The 20,784-nt window shown below is 43.5% G+C and overlaps 1 protein-coding gene and 1 long non-coding RNA gene across 5 annotated transcripts in view; one reads left to right on the top strand and one right to left on the bottom strand.

Moving 5' to 3' along the window:
* MAPK4 (mitogen-activated protein kinase 4) overlaps positions 1–20,784 on the bottom strand; it is a 147,295-nt gene that overhangs the window by 13,982 nt on the left and 112,529 nt on the right. For all 4 annotated transcript variants that reach the window (XM_005296876.5, XM_042850674.2, XM_065598731.1 and 1 more), the window contains one exon: positions 15,135–15,279. In XM_005296876.5, coding sequence (XP_005296933.1) covers positions 15,135–15,279 — 145 coding nt within the window. The remainder of the gene's footprint in view (positions 1–15,134; positions 15,280–20,784) is intronic.
* Positions 1–20,784, top strand: part of LOC135984200 (uncharacterized) — a 48,433-nt gene that overhangs the window by 16,273 nt on the left and 11,376 nt on the right. The window lies entirely within an intron of this gene.

Here is a 20,784-nt window from a genome sequence, read left to right as displayed (position 1 = left end):
CCTCTTAGCATTTGCAGACCCGGGCTTTTAGCCAGCATTTTGGCCTCACATGGGTTTTTTCAGGCCAGTGTTTTCCTGAGTACAGTTAAAGGTGACATCCTATGATTATTTATTTCTATAGCAGTAGCACTTAAGGGCTGCAAGACATCAGGCACTGCCTAAGGTTAGGCTCCTAACTCCGTACTTAGGAACTTAAATAAAAGAGGCCCGAATTCCAAAGGTCCTCAGTGGGTTTTCTGGGTGCTCCGAAGGAGAGGCCTCTTATTTAAACAGACATACTGGACAAATCACACCTCCCACCTGGAACAATCTGTTCTGTTTAGCAGGGCACAGCTAGACTATATGATAGTTTAGAGTGGGTGATAAAGAATCAACTGAACTCAACTGAAACTTCGGGCAGTGTCTTAGCTGCCACCAGTGGGATTTCAGTAAGGCCAGGGGCCAATGCTCCTACTCTTATAAAAAGTGCTGTGAAATCTTTAATGATCCTCTAAAATATATGGGTGACTGCTACAGTATTACAATCTGAAGAATGTCTGGCTTACCTCCATGTGGCTGTTCTCTTTACACTATCCCAGTGCTGGTGCATTATCTGAAATGACTAGCCTAGTCCACACATGACCACTATGACAGCTAGGATATTTGTCTCAGTGTTCCCCCATCTGTTATATCCATTTGTTGTCTCTTGTGATATGCTTAGAGTGTAAGCTCCTCTGAGCAGGGACTGTCTTTTTGTTGTGTGTTTGCACAGTGCCTAGCACAATGGTCTAGGAGTGTCCCCTAGATGCTAACACAATACAAATAATATTTAATAGGATAATAGTGGAAAAAATTTCAGTCACTGTAAAATCACATTTTTGCTTTGCCCATATTCACACTCCCTTTGTGTTCATTTCTCACAAACATTCAGTGCAGCAGAGTTTTCCTGGCATAAATGTTTGTGAAAGCGAATTTCAGAGGCCAAGAATATCCATACACATGAAAGGGAATTTTGCGTGCATCAGTATTTGCTCTAGAAATACTTGAGCACTCATCCGAGCAGGGACCAGAAACGCTATCCTGTGACTTAACTGACAATTCGCAGTAAAGCAACACAGCTGGAACAACAGAGAAAAGGGAACTGTTTTCAAACAATCAGCAATGTTTAAAAAAATGCCATCACATAACAAATTCAAAGGAACCAAGATTGGCTCATGATAGTCTGTGACCAGAAAAAGAGGCTGAATTTTTCAAACAAGTCTTCATTACAAATTACCTGGCTCTAGAGACTAACATTCAGATCTGGTTCCACCATTCCTTCTCAGCTGAGCTCAACAATTGCAGTTTTCTAACGGCAATCTATTTAGCAATCTATCTATTAAGAGCAAATAAAGGCCAGTTTTGGTGCTTGGAGATTGGTGCTTGGAGACTGTACTAAAATATTCTTTTTCTTGAAGCATGCACAGGCTGATATAAGAAAAGATCAACACAGTGAGAATTTCTATAAAGAAGACAAACAAATGTATGAAAGCTTCACAGACAGCACAGGCAAGGATTAGCACTGCCAAGGGAAGAAGTTTATCAGTACAAGCAGTTTTCAGATGTTCTCCATGGGTAAAATGGACTCCAGTGCAGAGAGGGCTGGAACAAGGCCCTATGCACCATTTAAACTCCAATTAAATCCTTGATGTGGGACTCACTTGAGTTGCTCAGTTGCTTATTGATATGTAATGCACAGGAGCTTTTGTTGACTCTCTGCACTAGGATGAATTTCACCTTTGGGTGAATTTTGCTATATTCTTAGCTTTACTTTGCACGGGGCCAGCTCTACCAAAGTCACTCAACCCCGGTCTACTCTAAAGAGTTAGGTTGACAAAAGGCAACTTACATCAACCTAACTTTCTAAGTGTCTACACTAAAATGCAGCTCCCACTGATGTCACTCTCCCATTACACCAACTTAATAACTCCACCTCCGTGAGAGGCGTAGCGCTTAGGCCGTTGTAGTTAGGTCAACATAGCATCAGTGTAGACCAGGATTGGCAACCTTTGGCACGCGGCCCGTCAGGGAAAGCCACTGGTGGGCCAGGATGGTTTGTTTACCTGCAGCATCCGCAGGTTCGGCCGATTGCAGCTCCCACTGGCCGTGGTTTGCCGTTGCAGGCCAATGGGGGCTGCGGGAAGTGGCAGCCAGCACATCCTTCAGCCCACGCCCCTTCCCACAGTCCCCATTGGCCTGGAATGGTGAACCGCGGCCAGTGGGAGCCGCGATTGGCCGAACCTGCGAACACTGCAGCTAAACAAACTGTCCCGGCCCGCCAGCGGATTTCCCTGACAGGCCGCGTGCCAAAGATTGCCGATCCCTGGTGTAGACACTGCGTTGCTGACATTGACTGTTGCTGCCTTTCAAAAGCTGTCCCACAGTGCCCCATACTGACAGTTAAATTGGTGCAAGTGCTCCTGGGGAGGATGCACTCCGCCGATACAAGGAGCATCGTGTGGAGATGCAAAAGCGATTTAATTACTGCGGTGGCTATAAGTTGATGTAACTTAGGCCGAGTTAATTTTGTAGTGTAGACTTGCTCTTAGACTACTCACCGCATAAAGTTAAGGACACGTGCAAAATTTTTCAGGTTTGGGACCTAAATGAAATGGTTGCCATGCATCAATAGGACTGTCAACGATACCTCTTTTAATATTGGTATGTTTCTCCATTGCGTAAAATCCTGAGATTTAGCAAACGATGTATTTGTCCAGATATTACTAAATTTCCATTCAGGGGTGATTATCGATCAGTGGCAAGAAGTAAATGGTGGAGGAGTTAGAATGGATCCAGAGTTCACTGTGTCATCAGCTCTTAATGGAGCAAGTCTGGGGCGAAGTCAATATTTTACCTGTTAATTCTATTCTTTATCGAATATTGAATTTGGACCAAGAGTTCCCATGACGGTTTTCACTTTCTTATGTGTACCGAGAAGCAGCACTGCATAAATACTGAGCTGTACTAGCAGCCTTCTGTCTGCCTGAATCTCTGATTATAAACATCCCGTCACTAGTGCTAAGCCTATCCGCTAAGATCAGCTGCATGTCTATAGCTGATCAACAAGAGGGGACTTTTGTACTACAAAGTTCCTTTACGGTTGAATGATTTTTTTTCAACCTGCTTTGCCAGTAAACAGTGGGCTGCAAAGCTACAGCAAGAGTAATGAGCATTTATCTGTGAAATATTTACAGGCCAGCAGTTCTGAGCATGCTGCTAGCGATGGCCAAGTGAGATAGAGCGATCCAGCCCAGAATGTGGCTACTGCAGGAGAGTTTGCTGGAATCTCATCAGTATTGTTCTAAATTATTAACACTGCTGCCAAACTCACATCTACATGCATTATTATTTTAGTAGCTGAAATTACCTGCCTTTATTAACCAGGGATGCTAGACAGAGACATCATTTACAGACATCACCTCTCTGAGACAGAACGTAAGGAACCCATGACAACAAACGACAGACACCATAATCGCCAGCTGAACTACCAAACTGCAGCCTCAGTGACAGAAACTAGGACTTGCAGCTCCAGAACAAACTGGCACCTTCCACTTCAGTCACAGGAGAAAGTCTATCAGTTACAGCAGCATCGGTGCTTACCCTGTGAGCATCAGTCACTAGAGGAAAACACAGGGTCAGATTCTGCTGTAACTCCCACTCCCAGTCAGTGAAATCAATGCAGATTTACAGCAGTGTAAATCAGACCAGATTCTGGCCCACTGTCACAAACACTTAAACATGCCGGACAATCCAGCTGGAAGAGGGCACTACACACTCAGTGCACATGGTGCCTGCCCCTTCTGTGGGTGCTTGGGGAAGGAGGAGACAGGGCCTGGCAGAATTATAATCCCTGGGTTTAGGGGACAGCAGTGACTCTTCTGGACCTTCTCTGCAGGGGACGGGTCACACAGAGTGTGAAAGGGGCAGGGAGGACGACCAGTGGGTAGATGGAACCATGCCTCCACCCCCAGGAACCAGCAGGTGCAGTGCGAATGGCATGCAGATGGGAGGATAGGCTGTGCCCTAGAAATGGGTATGGCAGTGGATGGGCTTCCTCTGCGTGCTGGGGAGTTCAAGGGGGTCTTTTTTCTCCCCAGTGTATAATACCTCCCAGGGGGCTCTCTCTGGAGCAATGCATCATCACGCCGCCCCCCCCCTCCCACGTTCCGCCTACTGGCCTGATAGAGCCCTTACCCAGCATGTAACAATGGATTTAAATGGACATTCCAAAAGGCAGTGATTAAATTAGTGCTGATGGTCATCATCCCCCCCAATACACACCATCAGTAGGGACTCATATAAAGATATTTCAGATTTGGGGGTGAGAAGAGAAAGAAACAGCCTAATTTAAATGACAGAGAGACCTATTCCTAGGCCCTCCTGCAGCGTTCTGCTACAGTGATGCTCCCCTAATCTCCATCCAGCTGCAAATGAATACTTTCTCCTATAGAAAAGCGATGTTTTGGACATTTAGAGATTTGCAAAGCGACTCCAGGTGAAGCTAAAGGAGAATAACAGAAAACAAACGGTTTGTTGTTAGGCTAAATCCCTAAGTGGGATGCAAATTACAAATCGTTAAAAATCAAAAGGTCTTAATGGTTATTCTTATTTCACCGAAGATCCGGCCACTGTTTGCTGAATGTGGCCAACATGAGGGAAAGGCATATATCCATCCACACAAAAGCTGCTAACTGAAACCCAAAATAGCTAATGCTAAGACAGGCCTCTCTATCTGTTTCTCCTGGATTTATATAACTGGTATGGCGATTGTGAGTGCATTATTTATGAAAGACAAGAGAGGAACTAAAGATACTATGTAAATATTGTTATCTAGAGTATCAGGAGTTGAACGTCATGCCATATCTCTTTGGAAAGGTGACTGCCCCTTAGACTTGCAAACAGGTCTAGGATTTGGAGTCAGGACTTCAGGCTCAGGATAATTAAACTTTTCAAACGGATCCCTGCACTATGTTAAAAATGAGAGAAATGTGTCAGAGAAATCCCCCGTTGGCAGTGTTGTTGTAGCCGTGTTGGTCCCAGGATATGAGAGAGACAAGGTGGGTGAGGTAATATATTTTATTGAACCAACTTCTGCTGGTGAGAAAGACAAGAGCGCTTCTTCGGGTGCGTGTAAGCGCAAAGCTTGTCTCTCTCACCAAAGGACATATATCCAATAAAAGATATTACCTCACCCACCTTGTCTATTACTCCAGTTTACAAGATTGTCTTGATCTTCTTGTATGATATTCCGGTCTTCCTCTGTATTGGCAATACCTCCCTACTATGTTTCATCTGCAAATGTTATTAGCACACTCCCACTTTTTGTGCCAAGGTCAGTAATAAAAATGTTACATAAGATTGGCCCCAAGACTGATCCCTGAGGAACTTCACCTTTCAGCATGACCTGTTGTAGTCTCCCCTTTAGCCAGTTCCTTATTCACCTTGCAATTCTCAAATTAATCTCAATCTTAACTAATAATTTCTCATGTAGAACTGTATCAAATACCTTACTGAAATCCAGGGGGATAAGATCTCCTGCATTTCCTTTGTCTAAAAAATCAGTTCTCTCTTCAAAGGAGATCATCTGGCATGATCTAGCTTTTGTAAAACCATGTTGTATTTTATCCCAATTACCGTTAACCTCTATTTCCTTAGCTACTTTCTCTTTCAAAATTAGTTCCAAGACCTTGCATACAATTCAGGTCAATCTAACAGGCCGGTCATTTCCCGGATCATCCCCACCCCCCACTTATTAAAAATAGGAACTATCTTAGCAATTCTCCAGTCTTAGGGTATGACCCCTGAATTTACAGATTCATTAAAAACCCTTGCTATTGGGCTTGCAATTTTATGTGTCAGTTCCTTTAGCAGTTTGGGATGGAGATTGTCCAGGCCTCCCGATTTAATCCCATTGATCTGTTTGAGTTTGACTTCCACCTCGGATGTGGTAATTTCTACCTCCATATCCTCATTGCCATTAGCCACTCTGCCACTACCCCTAAGCTCTTCATTAGCCTCATTAAAAAGTAAGGCAAAGTATTAGTTTAAGTGTTGTGCCATGCCTAGATTATCATTAATCTCCACCCCATCCTCAGTGTTTAGCAGTCCCACTTCTTGTTTTCTTCTTATTTATATGGCTATAGAACATTTTACTATTGGTTTTAATTCCCTTTGCAAGGTCCAACTCTGTTTGGTTTTTGGCAGTTCACATTTTATCCTGGCACTTTCTGACTTCCAAGAGATAGCCTACAAGGAATGGAAAAAGGGAGGGATCAGCAAGGAAAGCTTTCTGCTTTCTCTTAATCACCTGTTTGAGATGCTTTTTCACCCAGCTTGGTATGCAACCCTTCCCTATGAATTTTTCCCCTTGCTCGGGATGCAGGCTTGAGCTAGCTTCTGCAACTTCGACTTAAAGTAATTCTAAGCCTCCTCCACATTCAGACCCTTCAGTTCTTCAGTCTAGTCCATTTCCCTAACTAATTCTCTTAATTTTTTAGAGTTAGCTCTTTTGAAATCAAGGACCCTAGTTGCAGATCTATTTTTGTTTATCCTTCCATTTAGTTTAAACTGAATTAGCTCATGATCATTTGAACCAAGGTTGTCCTCTGCAATGCGGCCCTCGCTATTAGAAAGTGAATCCACAGACCATAACACACAGAAAAATTAAAAAGAGACAAAATACTCGTGACATCGGAGATATCATGAAGCAGAGAAACAGAAGTGGAGTGGGAAGTGGTGATACTTTTTGCCACCTGATATTACACGATCACAGTACTTTCTCCTTTAATTTTTCACTCCCAATTTCATGTAGCTTTTACTTGTAAATTCATATATCTATATGAAGGACAGGTCCCATGGGCCTGGCATAAGTGGGTGCAGCTCTTTCGACTTCAGTGGAATTGCACTCAATGACCTCAGCTCTGACTTCGGCCCTAGAACGCTGGCACATAAAATATGCTGCATTGTTGGATCCTGCGATTCAATCACAGATTCCTCCTCTTGTTCACAGGAGGGAACCAATCTCACGTCCAAAAATATGTTTGTATCAGCAAAGCGACGAAACACATTCTGCATCCCCGCTGGAGCTTCCCTGGAGCTTCGCTGGGTGGAGCAGCATCGCCTCATCTTGACCTAACACACTGCTCTGTTTTTTTAATTATCAAATTTACTGTAAGTTTGCTGTGCTGGGTTGGCTGAGAACGAGCTGAGAATGTGTCGACTTGTTTGCGCCTCTGAATCCAAACCATCCTTCTCACCAAAAATGGACTAAGCTATTGTTGTAAACAGCTAACCTCAGGGAGTGGATGGCTCGGGAGTTAGAGCCTTTGTCAGAAGGCTACCAGTTCAAATCCAGAAAAGGTCACTAGTGATAGGTGTTCAGTGGCTTCTGTGAAGCACAAGCTGGTGGGTCTGTCCTATTCTTAGTGGACACACAATACCTCCCCTCACAAAGGGCATACTTGTTGGCAGTGCCCCAAGAGGCAGAATACCGATGGAGGCATGTCGGCAGCATGTGGCAGAGGGGGAAGCTTGCAGTGCTCCTTCCTTTGCTATACCTGCTTTGTGTGTAAACAGAGGATCAGACGCACCAGGGCTATTAGTCTGGCACCTTTCACAATCTGTTTATTGACTAAGGGCCTGAGAATCTATGAAAAGCTCCCCATTGACTTCAGTGAGCCCTGGATCAGACCCATAATATGGTTTAACTGAAAATCACGGGTTTGGCAAATGTTGAGGGTAAGGGAAGCAAATAAACATGCAAGAGTCTTTTACAAACAGGGGGCAAGGTAGGCAAAGCGTGGAAAAGACGTTCCAAAAAGAGGGGCCCATTGTCTGATCATTACACAAAGACATAGAAAAGTTGAAGTAAGGCTACTGAATGAATTGCAAGTGGCCAGGCAGAATTTTTATTTTTATTCATGAAATTGTACCACCACATTCAGGGAGGCAGTGTGACCTAGTGGCTAGAGTAATCAGGCGCCCTTGGTTCTATTCCTGGTTGTGCCACTGGCCTGCTGGGTGACTCTGGGGAAGTCATTTCCCCGCTCTGTGTCTCAGTTTTCCCCACCTGAAAAATGGGGATAATGATACTGACTTCCTTTGCAAAGCACATTGAGTTCTACCGATGAAAAGCCCTGTGTTTGTATTATAGTATAGAATGATTTATGATATGCTTTTGCATTTCAAGCATTTTCTCTTAGGGGGACTGGAGAGAACAGGATTCAGGTTAGTTGCTTGGCTGTGAATTCTGTTCTCAAGGTAAAAACAATAAATCTGATTCTGGTGGTATTACAGATTACCAAAACTTCAATTTTCTGAGCTATTTTGCTATACTCAGTGCCCTTTGATGTATCTGTAGCCTTCTCATTTATTTTCATCCTCTGTCTCTCACTCCCCTCCCCCCATCTACTGTACAGATAGGCACAGAGGACAAAGGTCTAACAACAGACCCTAGTTTAAGAGCTGTTGTTTCCAATAATTGATCATCATTATTCATCTACATTGTTTAAGCATCCCAGACAGTCTATTGAGCTAATGATATTGATTCGTGCTAAGCACCCAACTTAAACTATATCACTGAAGCATGTACAAAAACCAATTAACCCAGTAGAATGTAACTATAAAGAGGTTTACAATGGTCTCTGTGAGCAAAATCATGCAATTGTCTCTTATGGCCAGAGACAATTGCAGAAACATGCTATGTAAGCTCAGAGTGACAGGGTCAGAGACCATATGGGCACTGTGTTTGTGCAGCAGGGATGGAGCAGCTAACCTGAGCTGCTGTGCTGCCTGCGTACGCACACAACCAGACCTGCAAACAGGTGTAAACCAGACTGCTGGTCAAATCTCTGATTTAAAAACAGACTTGTAAAGAGAGAGCTGGGGGAGATTCTCAATTGTAGACAGAAGCCTGCCCTTCTCTTTACACTGAGAGTTGTGTGTCCATGTAGAGAGGATCCCTCTCCTGAAGCGGTCCTTAAGGGCCGAGCACAAAGGCCTGGGTAGGTGGGATCTCTGTGCCATACCTTGGCTCTGTAATCAGGGGAGCAGGGAGAGATGCCATGTCCACAGCCACAGAAATATTTTTAGAGTGGCAGAAACTGAAGATCAATAAGAGGTAGTGGTGCTAGGTTGCCTGGTCCCCACTGCTGTCAGAGCAGGAGTATTACAGATATATGCACACACACTATGCTTGGTCAGGTTTGAGTGATTCACACAACTGGGTTTTCATCAATCCTCCCCCCGGGATGCTGTTGCACAGTATCATGTGTCTCAGACCTGGCCTGCACACAGCTTTTGTACCAGCATAACTAAGTTGAGTAAGGGTGCAATTTTTTACTCGATATAGTTATGCTGGTACAATCCTAGTAAAAAAGTGCCTGATACTGGTATAGTTTATGACTCTTCCCATACAAGAATAGGTACACGAGTAACTTCACTTATACTGATATAATTGTATCCATACTATAGGGGTTGTACTACATTAACTAGCCTCGTACAGTTAACATGGTACAACTTTTGTGTGTAGACACAGCCACAGTCGGGAAAGTTTTCTTCTCATGTAGCCTAAATTTTAACTTTTTAAGATGTCATCCTATTACCACTAGCTAGTAGAAAAGCCTTACAGGAGATGGAGCATAGACTAGGGGTTAATCCCTACAAATCTGATAGGTTGTGTCTGTGTCTACCACCGATTTTGTACAGGTACACACCTCTCTATGCTTCAGCTTCCCCTCCTGTAAAACGGGAAGAGTAATACTTACCTTACAGGGTGTTATAGGGCTTAATTCATTCATGTTTTGAAAATACTTTGAGATCCCCTGATAAAGGGTGTATAGAGACTACTAAGTACAGTACTACTCTTAGGAAAAAACAAAACAAAGGGACAGGTGTTTCTTGCCATTTTAATTTTGATCTTCACCTTTATATTAGCATTATGGGGTCTACTAAGGAGTCATAAAATGGTGAAAATCAGAAAAACAAGGAGCCAAACACGGTTTTAAAGTTTTGTCTAATCTGGTTTATGCCAAATCCTGCTGTCTTGGACAATAATCTGGTTTGGGTTCTGAAAAAACAAACAAAGTAGGTTTCAGGTTTTGCGGAGCAGTATTTCTGAGGGTACGTGTACACAGCAGTTGGAGGATACTTCCCAGCACAGGTAGTCAGAGATGCGCTAGCTCTGCTTGAACTAGTGCCTAAATGGCGACACAGGGAGCGACTCGGGATAGCCACCCAAGGACGTACCCAGATGATCAGGAGGGTTACTCAGGCAATTACCCTTAGCTGTCACCTATGCCATCATGGCCACACTGCTATCTAGAGAACTTACAGGGGAGAGAGAGAGAAAGAAACAGAGAGAGACACACATACACAAAGACAAGGGCAATTTTAACAATCTCTTCTAAGTAACACTGAATGCTTAATTGTAGCTTTTACAAGAGAAATATGGAAGTTGAAAGCTTTGGTCCTTGACTGAGATAAAATAAAAGGGATGAAGAGATCCAGGGAGTGGCTGCAGACCAAGAGTCACACGGCTGCAGCACAATGCAGTGCACTGAAATATTTTTAAAGAAAGGGTTGTTCTACATTATTAATGGATCTGATGATTTATTTAGAAAAATCTGCGCTTGGCTGCTTATGAATGCATTAAACTCCTCCTGTCTTTCAAAATAATAATAGGCAGTGATAATGATAGAGAAGGAAGACTATTAAATACCCCAGGAAGGAAGATGGGCATTTTTGATCACTTCAGAGTATCCACTTCATTATTGAAAAAAACTACTGACTGTCCCAGCTTCATATAGTGCTTAAGGGCCCAACCAGTATTTAGCAGGTGATATGGCCCCTGCTTCTTACCGTAACAGTTTAGCAAATACCTTGGATAAAGATTTTCTTGAGAACATCAGGATATCTTCCAGGCTTTTACTGCTAAAATATTGTAGGTTTCTATGTGCGCTACAAAACAATGATCCTTTTTTATTATAGGAACATAGAAGCAAAAGGGACTTCCAGGGTCAACAAATGCAGTCATGTCATATGATCAATCAAATGCACCTTTAGAGTTCTAGTAACTACCCCTTCCATGCAGAGTTCAGCAGCCATTTTGTTCTCAGGTCTGGTTCTAGCCTGTACTAGCAGAGAAACATGCATATTGCACAGTAGCCACTGAAGTCAGTGGATACCAAGCCCTGCTCTGTGACAGGGGCATTGACAAGACTTTCCATAGTGACTAGTGGTTTTCAGTGCCTCTATCTGTGAGTGCCCAACTTAAATTACCTTAAAGGAGCTTGCTTAGGCTTAGCACTTTCTAAAAATCAGGCCTCCATAAGGTGTGTCAAGGTAAGCACCCAAAATCTTTAGTCGCTTGTAAAAATCTTGGCCATTTCTAACCTTTTCTAAACCTGATCCACTTCCACAGAGACTAGCCTCACGCCTTATAGATTCATAGATTCTAGGACTGGAAGGGACCTCGAGAGGTCATCGAGTCCAGTCCCCTGCCCGCATGGCAGGACCAAATACTGTCTAGACCATCCCTGATAGGCATTTATCTAACCTACTCTTAAATATCTCCAGAGATGGAGATTCCACAACCCCCCTACGCAATTTGTCAGGGTGGTTAAACACTGGAATAGTTAGGAACTTTTTCCTAACGTCCAACCTAAACCTCCCTTGCTGCAGTTTAATCCCATTGCTTCTTGTTCTATCCTTAGAGGCTAAGGTGAACAAGTTTTCTCCCTCCTCCTTATGACACCCTTTTAGATACCTGAAAACTGCTATCATGTCCCCTCTCAGTCGTCTCTTTTCCTAACTAAACAAACCCAATTCTTTCAGCCTTCCTTCATAGGTCATGTTCTCAAGACCTTTAATCATTCTTGTTGCTCTTCTCTGGACCCTCTCCAATTTCTCCACATCTTTCTTGAAATGCGGTGCCCAAAACTGGACACAATACTCCAGTTGAGGCCTAACCAGCGCAGAGTAGAGCGGAAGAATGACTTCTCGTGTCTCGTTCACAACACACCTGTTAATGCATCCCAGAATCATGTTTGCTTTTTTTGCAACAGCATCACACTGTTGACTCATATTTAGCTTGTGGTCCACTATAACCCCTAGATCCCTTTCTGCCGTACTCCTTCCTAGACAGTCTCTTCCCATTCTGTATGTGTGAAACTGATTTTTCCTTCCTAAGTGGAGCACTTTGCATTTGTCTTTGTTAAACTTCATCCTGCTTACCTCAGACCATTTCTCCAATTTGTCCAGATCATTTTGAATTATGACCCTGTCCTCCAAAGCAGTTGCAATCCCTATCAGTTTGGTATCATCTGCAAACTTAATAAGCATACTTTCTATGCCAATATTTAAGTCGTTAATGAAGATATTGAACAGAGCTGGTCCCATAACAGACCCCTGCGGAACCCCACTCGTTATACCTTTCCAGCAGGATTGGGAACCATTAATAACAACTCTGTGAGTACGGTTATCCAGCCAGTTATGCACCCACCTTATAGTAGCCCCATCTAAATTGTATTTGCCTAGTTTATCAATAAGAATATCATGCGAGACCGTATCAAATGCCTTACTAAAGTCTAAGTATACCACATCCACCGCTTCTCCCTTATCCACAAGGCTCGTTATCTTATCAAAGAAAACTATCAGATTGGTTTGACATGATTTGTTCTTTACAAATCCATGCTGGCTATTCCCTATCACCTTACCACCTTCCAAGTGTTTGCAGATGATTTCCTTAATTACTTGCTCCATTATCTACCCTGGCACAGAAGTTAAACTAACTTGTCTGTAGTTTCCTGGGTTGTTTTTAATTTCCCTTTTTATAGATGGGCACTATATTTGCCCTTTTCCAGTCTTCTGGAATCTCTCCCGTCTCCCATGATTTTCCAAAGACAATAGCTACAGGTCAATAGCTATTAGCTCCTTGAGTATTCTAGGATGCATTTCATCAGGCCCTGGTGACTTGCAGGCATCTAACTTTTCTAAGTGATTTTTAACTTGTTCTTTTTTTATTTTATCTGCTAAACCTACCCCCTTCCCATTAGCATTCACTAGGTTAGGCATTCCTTATTCTTTGTTTTTGTTTTCCTTAATTAACAAGAACTCATTTTAGAGCAGACATGCATGTTTTGTAGTTAGTGCTGGGAGGGATAACTCAGTGGTTTAAGTATTGGCCTGCTAAACCCAGGGTTGTGAGTGCAATCCTTGAGGGGACCACTTAGGGATCTGGGGCAAAATCAGTACTTGGTCCTGCTAGTGAAGGCAGGGGACTGGACTCGACAACCTTTCAGGGTCCCTGCCAGTTCTATGAGATAGGTATATCTCCATATATTATTTTATTATACAGAACTCTCGCTAGCATAAACACAGCAAATGCCAGAGTCTGAAAGGAAGCAAAACTCTATCCTGAACTTCCGATGTGCTCACTAGTAGCCTGTATTCTCTTCCATGCAGCTTAAAACAATTTCAGACTTGTTTTCTGATCACACTTTTATTTTTTGCCCAGCTTCTCAGTAACTACACTCTCTTTTGCTATGTTTTTATTGTTTTGTTTTTTATTTAATGCTTCTTTCTCTATTACTTGCTGATATAACTTGTCAAACTCCCAAACAGCTATGGGCAAAGCTGTGAAAGGCAACCAAAATCATGCCTGCAAGATTTGGGGGCAAGTTCATTTACAAGCCTCCATTGATACATGCCACGCAGGTGCCCTTTCAGTGCATTTCCAGAAGTGTGACCCCTGAGGAGTAGCGGTCACCTCCACAATGTGTAGCAAAAAAACCAAAATGATGTCAATTTTTCATCTTGCCTTCCATTATAGTCAACACAGCCGGCCTGTTTCTGAGCTCTCTTTCACAGGTGTTAATCAGAAGGTAACACCATTGGAGCTAATGGAGGTACGGCAATATGAATACAGAATCACACTTCATATCTACTGAACACTAAAGTGGATTTTCCCAGTGAGCAGTAGGACCCAGTCTTGCAAAGGCGCATGCATGTGTTTACACAACGGCAGTATTACCCTTTGCCTTAAATGGAACTACTCACAGTACAGGTGTATAAGTCTCTGCAGGACTGGATCTAAGATATTTTATAGGAGACAGTTTTTAGATTTAGGGGTTTTTACAGCTGGTTTTCAAGAATATTGTAGAAACATTCATTGCAGGGTGACAGGATTCTGGCAGAAGAGCAGCAGGCACCAATCAGCCTACAGCGAACTTCATGTCCTTTCCAAAGTGAAATGTTATTGGTGGAAATTTTGTAGCATACGTTAGGATGTTCTCTCTCACGGCAGAGGAAAAGATCTTTAAGATACTGACCACAGAGCATAAACCTCTTGGATAGGGTCATGTCATCTTATGCGTCTGTACTAGAGTTGATCAAAACTTTTCATCAATTTTTTTTTCAAACAAACTAGAAATTTTTGCAAGACATCTCCATTTTTGTTGAAAACCCAAACCTAAAAAGTTTTCAGTTTTTAGTGTTTGATCAAAAATCTGAAAAATTCTGATAGATCTAAATTTATAGATAGATTTACATTACAAAACTGAAAACTTTTCATTTTCATTTAATTGTTTATGTGGAAAATAAAATCCATTTCCTGCTCAGCTCTAGTTTGTGCAGGTCCTTGAACAGCGAGGCCCTGATCCTAAGTGCCATCTCTATGCACTGCAGTAATAAAAATGTTTAATGATAATAACACGTTCTGTGGCCAGTTCAGTTCCCGGGGTATACAGATGTAACAAAAGCCACCATCACAAGCAGCAGAGTTGTGGGCAGGGGTACTAGGGACTGAACGGAAATGAAGACAGTGAACTATCTTCTTACTCTTCGGGACTATCTACAGTAGGGGAATTTGCACTAATGCAGTTGCACCAGGGGCAACTCTAATGCTGCACCAGTGTAAAATGGGGCTTGGGCAGGTGCAATTTACTCTGGTGAGAGGCGTTACCTCTAGCACGAGGTATTATAGGACACTCGCCTGTGCTGTTCCTGACTGCAAGTAGACAGGGATTCAGTTAAACAGCTAAACATTCGAAACAGCTTTAAACATTTACTTGAGGCATAGAAGGGGGGAGGGGAGTAGCAAACAGGAATTAGAAACCTACCAGCAAACAACATCCTTCCCGTGAGCATTTCCGCCAGGATGCACCCTGCCGCCCACATGTCAATGGCTTTGGTGTAGGCATTAGGTGAGAGGAGCAAGCGTGGAGATCGATACCATTTTGTTACTAGGCCTTCAGAAAGATAACCCTGAAAGATTAAAAATATACAGGTCTATATAAATAACTTTGGAAAACACACTTCATCCATCCCTGCCTTTTGCTGTCTAATCGCCGGGTGAAGGAATGAGTTTTGCACTCATAATCCCAGCTTGGAAAGACTTTGCTTTAACTCGTCCCAGTTACATCACGAAGAAGCAGGCAGCATTTTTTTTTCTTTCAAAATGTCATGAAAAAGAGGAAGGCTGAGCCAGACGATCAGTACTGTAGGAAACTGCAAGACTGACGTCCTCACTGCGCCTGACGGTGAGTGGTAAATTCAGTCAAACTGTGCGAGCGTGTGTATAAACACACACAGCCACACAGCTGTGATCTCCAGGTATCAAACTGCAAAGCCACAAGGTTGCATTGATCATGCACCTTTCACCACTTCCCCTGCACTCTGACCAAAATACCACTGCCTTTGCAAGTTACCGATAGCTTTTTTTAATGATGGCTAGATGGCTGGAGAGCTGCATTTACTGCTATTGACTGCCCACTGATTGTACCCATGGCTAATTTAAATTAAAGCATCCTATTATTTTTGTTACCCCAGTCTCCTTGCCTGCCTACAGACTGTGCTCATTTCATCTTCTCGTTTAGATTGCAAGCTCTTCAGGATAGGGACCGTCATTTACTAGGGGCCAGGGTTTTCAAAAGTGCTCAGCACCCACACCTGGGGCCAGGCTGTCAGAACAGCCAGTACAGTGGTTGCTGAGCTCTTGAAAATCAGGCCTGACACATTTGTACAGTGCCTAGCACAGTGGGGCCCCAACCCCAATGCTGGACTATAAAACAATGTGCTAGAGAGATGTTTTCTTCTATCCCCATACTGCTCCCATCAAAGGTGGAAATTCCGCCCCAGAGAGCACGAGTCTGAGATGCAGGACAAGCAATATAGAATCCTGGTCAAATGACAGGTTGATTGATATCGCACAGGAGGTAGAGAGGGAAACGTTCAACTCTCCGGTAAGGTGAGCACTCACTTCTAACCCAAGACGATCTGTCTCGGGATTTTATACGGCTGCCCATCACCGTAGCGTCTGAGCACCTTCCACAGAACATCAGTAATGAAAGATAAGTGAACTTAAAATCGCAACATTATTTTGCATATAAACGCTATTTTAGATACTTGTTATAGGTTTCAGAAATGGACTGTATTAAACCCAGAGGGGTAGCCGTGTTAGTCTGGATCTGTAAAAAGTGACAAAGAGTCCTGTGGCACCTTATAGACCAACAGACGTATTGGGGCGTAAGCTTTCATGGGTGAATATCCACTTCGTCAAACGCATGTCATGGGTATTCACTCACGAAAGCTTATGCCCCAATATGTCTGTTAGTCTATAAGGTGCCACAGGACAATTTGTCGTTGTATTAAACCCAATTCAGCAAAGCACTTAAGCACATGCTTAAAGTTAAACATGTGCTTTACTGAATTGGAGCTAGTTATAATTTTTCTGTGTCTCTGAAATCTGTACAGTGGACCTATTGTTTCTATGCAAAGCACCACAATGTGAGAGTGGACTGACTGATGAAGTGACGGACCAGGTCTAACATTTTATTATTGATCTGGTTTTGGGTGGGGAGCCCGAGGGTTAAAAAAACTTTACTGTTCTGGTTTTTGTTTTATGTTATTTTATTGTACAGGCATTTAGAAATATTCCCAAGTTAAAAATCATCAGTACTGCACAGAAAGACACACCGTATATTTACTACGGCTCATTTGTTAGTGACTGTGTTTGTATACACACAGACATCAACACCTTAAAAGCGTAGATGAAACTGCACCCTGAATCATAATGCTGAAGGTGTTAAATAGCTGACACTGCATAATAACTAGCGGTGGAGGCAGAAACTCTGAAAGCGCCATGTGTGATCCTGTATCTCACCTGAACTGGTACTTCAGAGAACATTAACTCTGATGAACCAGAGGTTTTTTTAATACAATTCACTGTTGAATTTTGCATGCATTCATCATTTTTATGCAGGGGCAATGGGCTTACACTTTATTCTGAAGTTTACATGAATGATTCGTCGGACCAGTACATGACAATCTGCTAATCACTCCTCAGTGTCGTTAAAATCAAAATAAAGACTTGCATGTGAAGGAGGCCCTGATCCTGCTCTCCTCTACTTTAGAATCAATGGGCCAAATTTTGCTCAGAGTTTCCCCAGGACAAATCTAATTTCACAGTTGTTATTGACCTGTGTAACTCCATAGACCTCAATGGAGTAACATCTGATTTACACCGGTGTAAGTGACATCAGCATCAGACACAGAGCTGCAACTGGTGTACGGTATCTGAGAACTGAATTTGGACCATTAAACCATGTGTTCTCTGGGCCTGGGTTTCCATTTGGTACTAGTTTTAAGGAGATTGCCCTTTGATTATAATACTACTACTACTTTGCTCTTCAATAGCACCTTCCATGAAGAATTTCAGAGCACTGCAAACATTCATAGATTGGAAAGCCAGAAGGGACCACTGTGATCATGCAGTCTGACCTCCTGGATAACAAAGGTCATAGAACTTCCCCGAAATAATTCCTAGAGCAGATTTTTTAGCAAAACATCCAGCCCTGAATAACCTAAACCTCAAAACACCCTTGTAAGGCTGATATTATTGCAGCTTACAGATGGGGAAACTGAGGCACAGGAAAGTTAGCATTTAACTTGACCAGGGCCATACAGGGAGACAGGCTTTCAGCTGGTAATAAAGTCCAGATTTATTTACACCCAGGCCAGTGCTTTAACTTCTAGGGCCAAGATTGTCAAACCTGGGGCTAAAATTATCAAAACCACCGATGATTTAGGAGCTTATGTTCTATTTTCAAAAGTGACTTAGGCATGTAGGAGCTAGAGACATAGGCTTCGAAAATAGGGCTTAGGCTCCTAAGTCACTTATGACTTAAAATGTTTACCTGGGGGAACTATCATTCGGCTCCTAAATCTTTATTCAGGCACCAGAATAAGTAATGTGGCTTTCAAAAATGCTGAGCATACAGAAGTCCATTGAAGCGAATAGGACTTGTCACATTATTAACGATACCTAGCTGGAGCACAGTCCTTGATATTAAATAAAAGGTACTGCTTTGAGAATTGCCTCTCTTGTCCTCCAATAGTATTTTCCAGGTTCCTTAATTTAGTCTCACCAAATTTAACCCTGGTGCACATCCACTCTGTTCTAGATTACAAGCTGATGGTTCATTTTGTAATAGCAATGCTAATATTAATTTCATAATTATTTATTGCTTTGTGGACAGAACCCAAGGCTAACGTGACGGTTACACTTTAATTCCAAGCTAAGGCATAACTTTCCCAGACAGCCACTGTTGACACACATTACAGAAGGTTAGTGGTGCTCAGCTGGGAAGGACAAGAAGTTATGCAGCAGAACCTAGGGAACTCAATTGTTACAAAAGTGCTCAATAAACCAGTGATGTCTGTATAGATGTAAATAGTCATTGGTAGGTGCCATTAGATGGTGCTCAAGAATACGAAGCATAGTTCCTGGGTTTGGTAGGATCCATACAAATTGTTGTTATTGTGCACTGCAAATCTCTTTAGGTGGCGTTCTTAACGTGATCGGGGCCTCACAGTAATAGTCGTGGAATAACAATGAACCACAGAGACTGTCCCCGTCCCAGACAACTCAACATCTATGGAAGGATGGGTATTAGGGTTGCCAACTTTCTGACTGCAGAAAACCAAACACCCTTGCCCCGCCCTTCTCACGCTGTCCCCCCTCCCTCTGTCACTTGCTCTTCCCCACCCTCACTCATTTGCTCATTTTCACCAGGATGGGGCAGGGGGTCGGGGTAAGGGCTCCAGCTGGGAGTGTGGGCTCTGGGGTACAGGAGGGGGCTCCGGGCTGGGGCGGGGAGTTGGGGTGTGGTGGGAGGTTAAGGGCTCCATCTGGGAGGGAGTTCTGGGGAGGGGCTAGGGCTTGAGGGGTTTGGGGTGCAGAATGGGGCTCTGGGCTGGGGCTGAGGGGTTTGGAGTGCAGGAGGAGGTGAGGGGCTGGGATAGGGGGTTGGGGTGTGGGAGTGAGTGAGGGGTGTGTGCGCTGGGTGGCGCTGACCTCAGCGGCAACATGTCCCTCTGGCTCCTAGGCGCAGGGGCGGCAATGGGAGCTCTGCATGCTGCGTTTCCTGGCCAACGGGGGTTGCGGAGCTGGCTCGGGGCGACGTCTGCACTGTGGGTAGGGGCAGCGCGCAGAGCCCCCTGGCTGCCCCTGCACTTAGGAGCCAGAGGGACATGCTGGCTGTTTCCAGGAGCCGCTGGCTGCTGCAGCCAACCGGACTTTTAGCGGCCCAGTGGGCTGTGCTGACTAGAACTTTCAGGGTTCCTTTTCGACAGGGCGTTCCAGTCGAAAACCATACGCCTGCCAACCCTAGTGGGTATACATCACCAGACTGGCAGTGCCAGACAGTGATTTGTAGCCATTAAACTACCCATCATTCCCAGTGATCAGATTGGACCTGCATCTCTCATGGAAGCACCCTAGATTCTGTGTTAGGTTCACCTACTGCCCTTATCTTTAATATGGAAGTTCAGCGTGTCCCAGAATGCAGTGCTCCGTCTTCCTCTAAGCATCATTAAGGTTGAGCATTGCTTGCAGGCCTCAAGCTGTAACTCCATATTAAATGATGGCAGCCACGGGTTACCCCATGTGACTCTGTGAGGCTGAATTTATCCCACAGGCCACATTTTGCCTGTCTCTTATCTAATTCCTTCAAAACAATATCATCTCTGGCAGAGGCTCAAGGAGACTCTGAAAGGAAAACAGCGTGGAAGCAATTAACTGATAAAAGAGGAGACTGGGCTTGTGACGTTATTGATATAATCTGGGACCATATAGATCATTGTTGCAACCAAGGTCCTGTAGTGGCACGCAAATCTTGTATAAAGGGGGTCAAATGGGGTGTCTAAGACAAGGTTATGGTTTATTGGTTATGATTATGCTGTCCATATGTGTATATCAATTTTGTAGTTGAAGTTATGAATATTGGCTCTATACTGTCTGTATTTCAAACTTATGCTATGCTGCTGGGTGACATCCCAGACAAACTGGTGTTAGCTCTGCCTAGCCTGCTTGATGGCCCATTAAGGACCATCAGCTATACAATGGACCCATTGAGAGAAGGCAAATATGCCTTGAGACTCAGCAAAGTATGCAGGAACTTGCCCATGTGACTCCAGACTCCATTTTGCTGTAATTTTCCACAGTAAGAACAAAGAGGTTTTCTTACACCTGGAAAAGACTATATAAGGCTGATGCCTCATCTCCATCTGGTCTTCAATCCTGCTTCATACTTCTGGAGGAACTTTGCTACAAGCTGAAGCTCTGAACAAAGGACTGAGGACCCATCCCAGCGGGGGATGTATTCCAAGAGACTTGATTTGGACCTGCAGTTTATTCTATTGCTGCTGCAAGCCTGAACCAAGAACTTTGCCTTTACTGTATGTAATTGATTCCACTTAACCAATTTTAAC

The sequence above is a fragment of the Chrysemys picta genome, chromosome 6 (assembly GCF_011386835.1).
Source record: "Chrysemys picta bellii isolate R12L10 chromosome 6, ASM1138683v2, whole genome shotgun sequence".
Lineage (NCBI taxonomy): Eukaryota > Metazoa > Chordata > Testudines > Emydidae > Chrysemys > Chrysemys picta.
The sequence above is the reverse complement of the archived record's forward strand: the minus strand, read 5'-3'. Positions and strand labels throughout refer to the sequence as shown.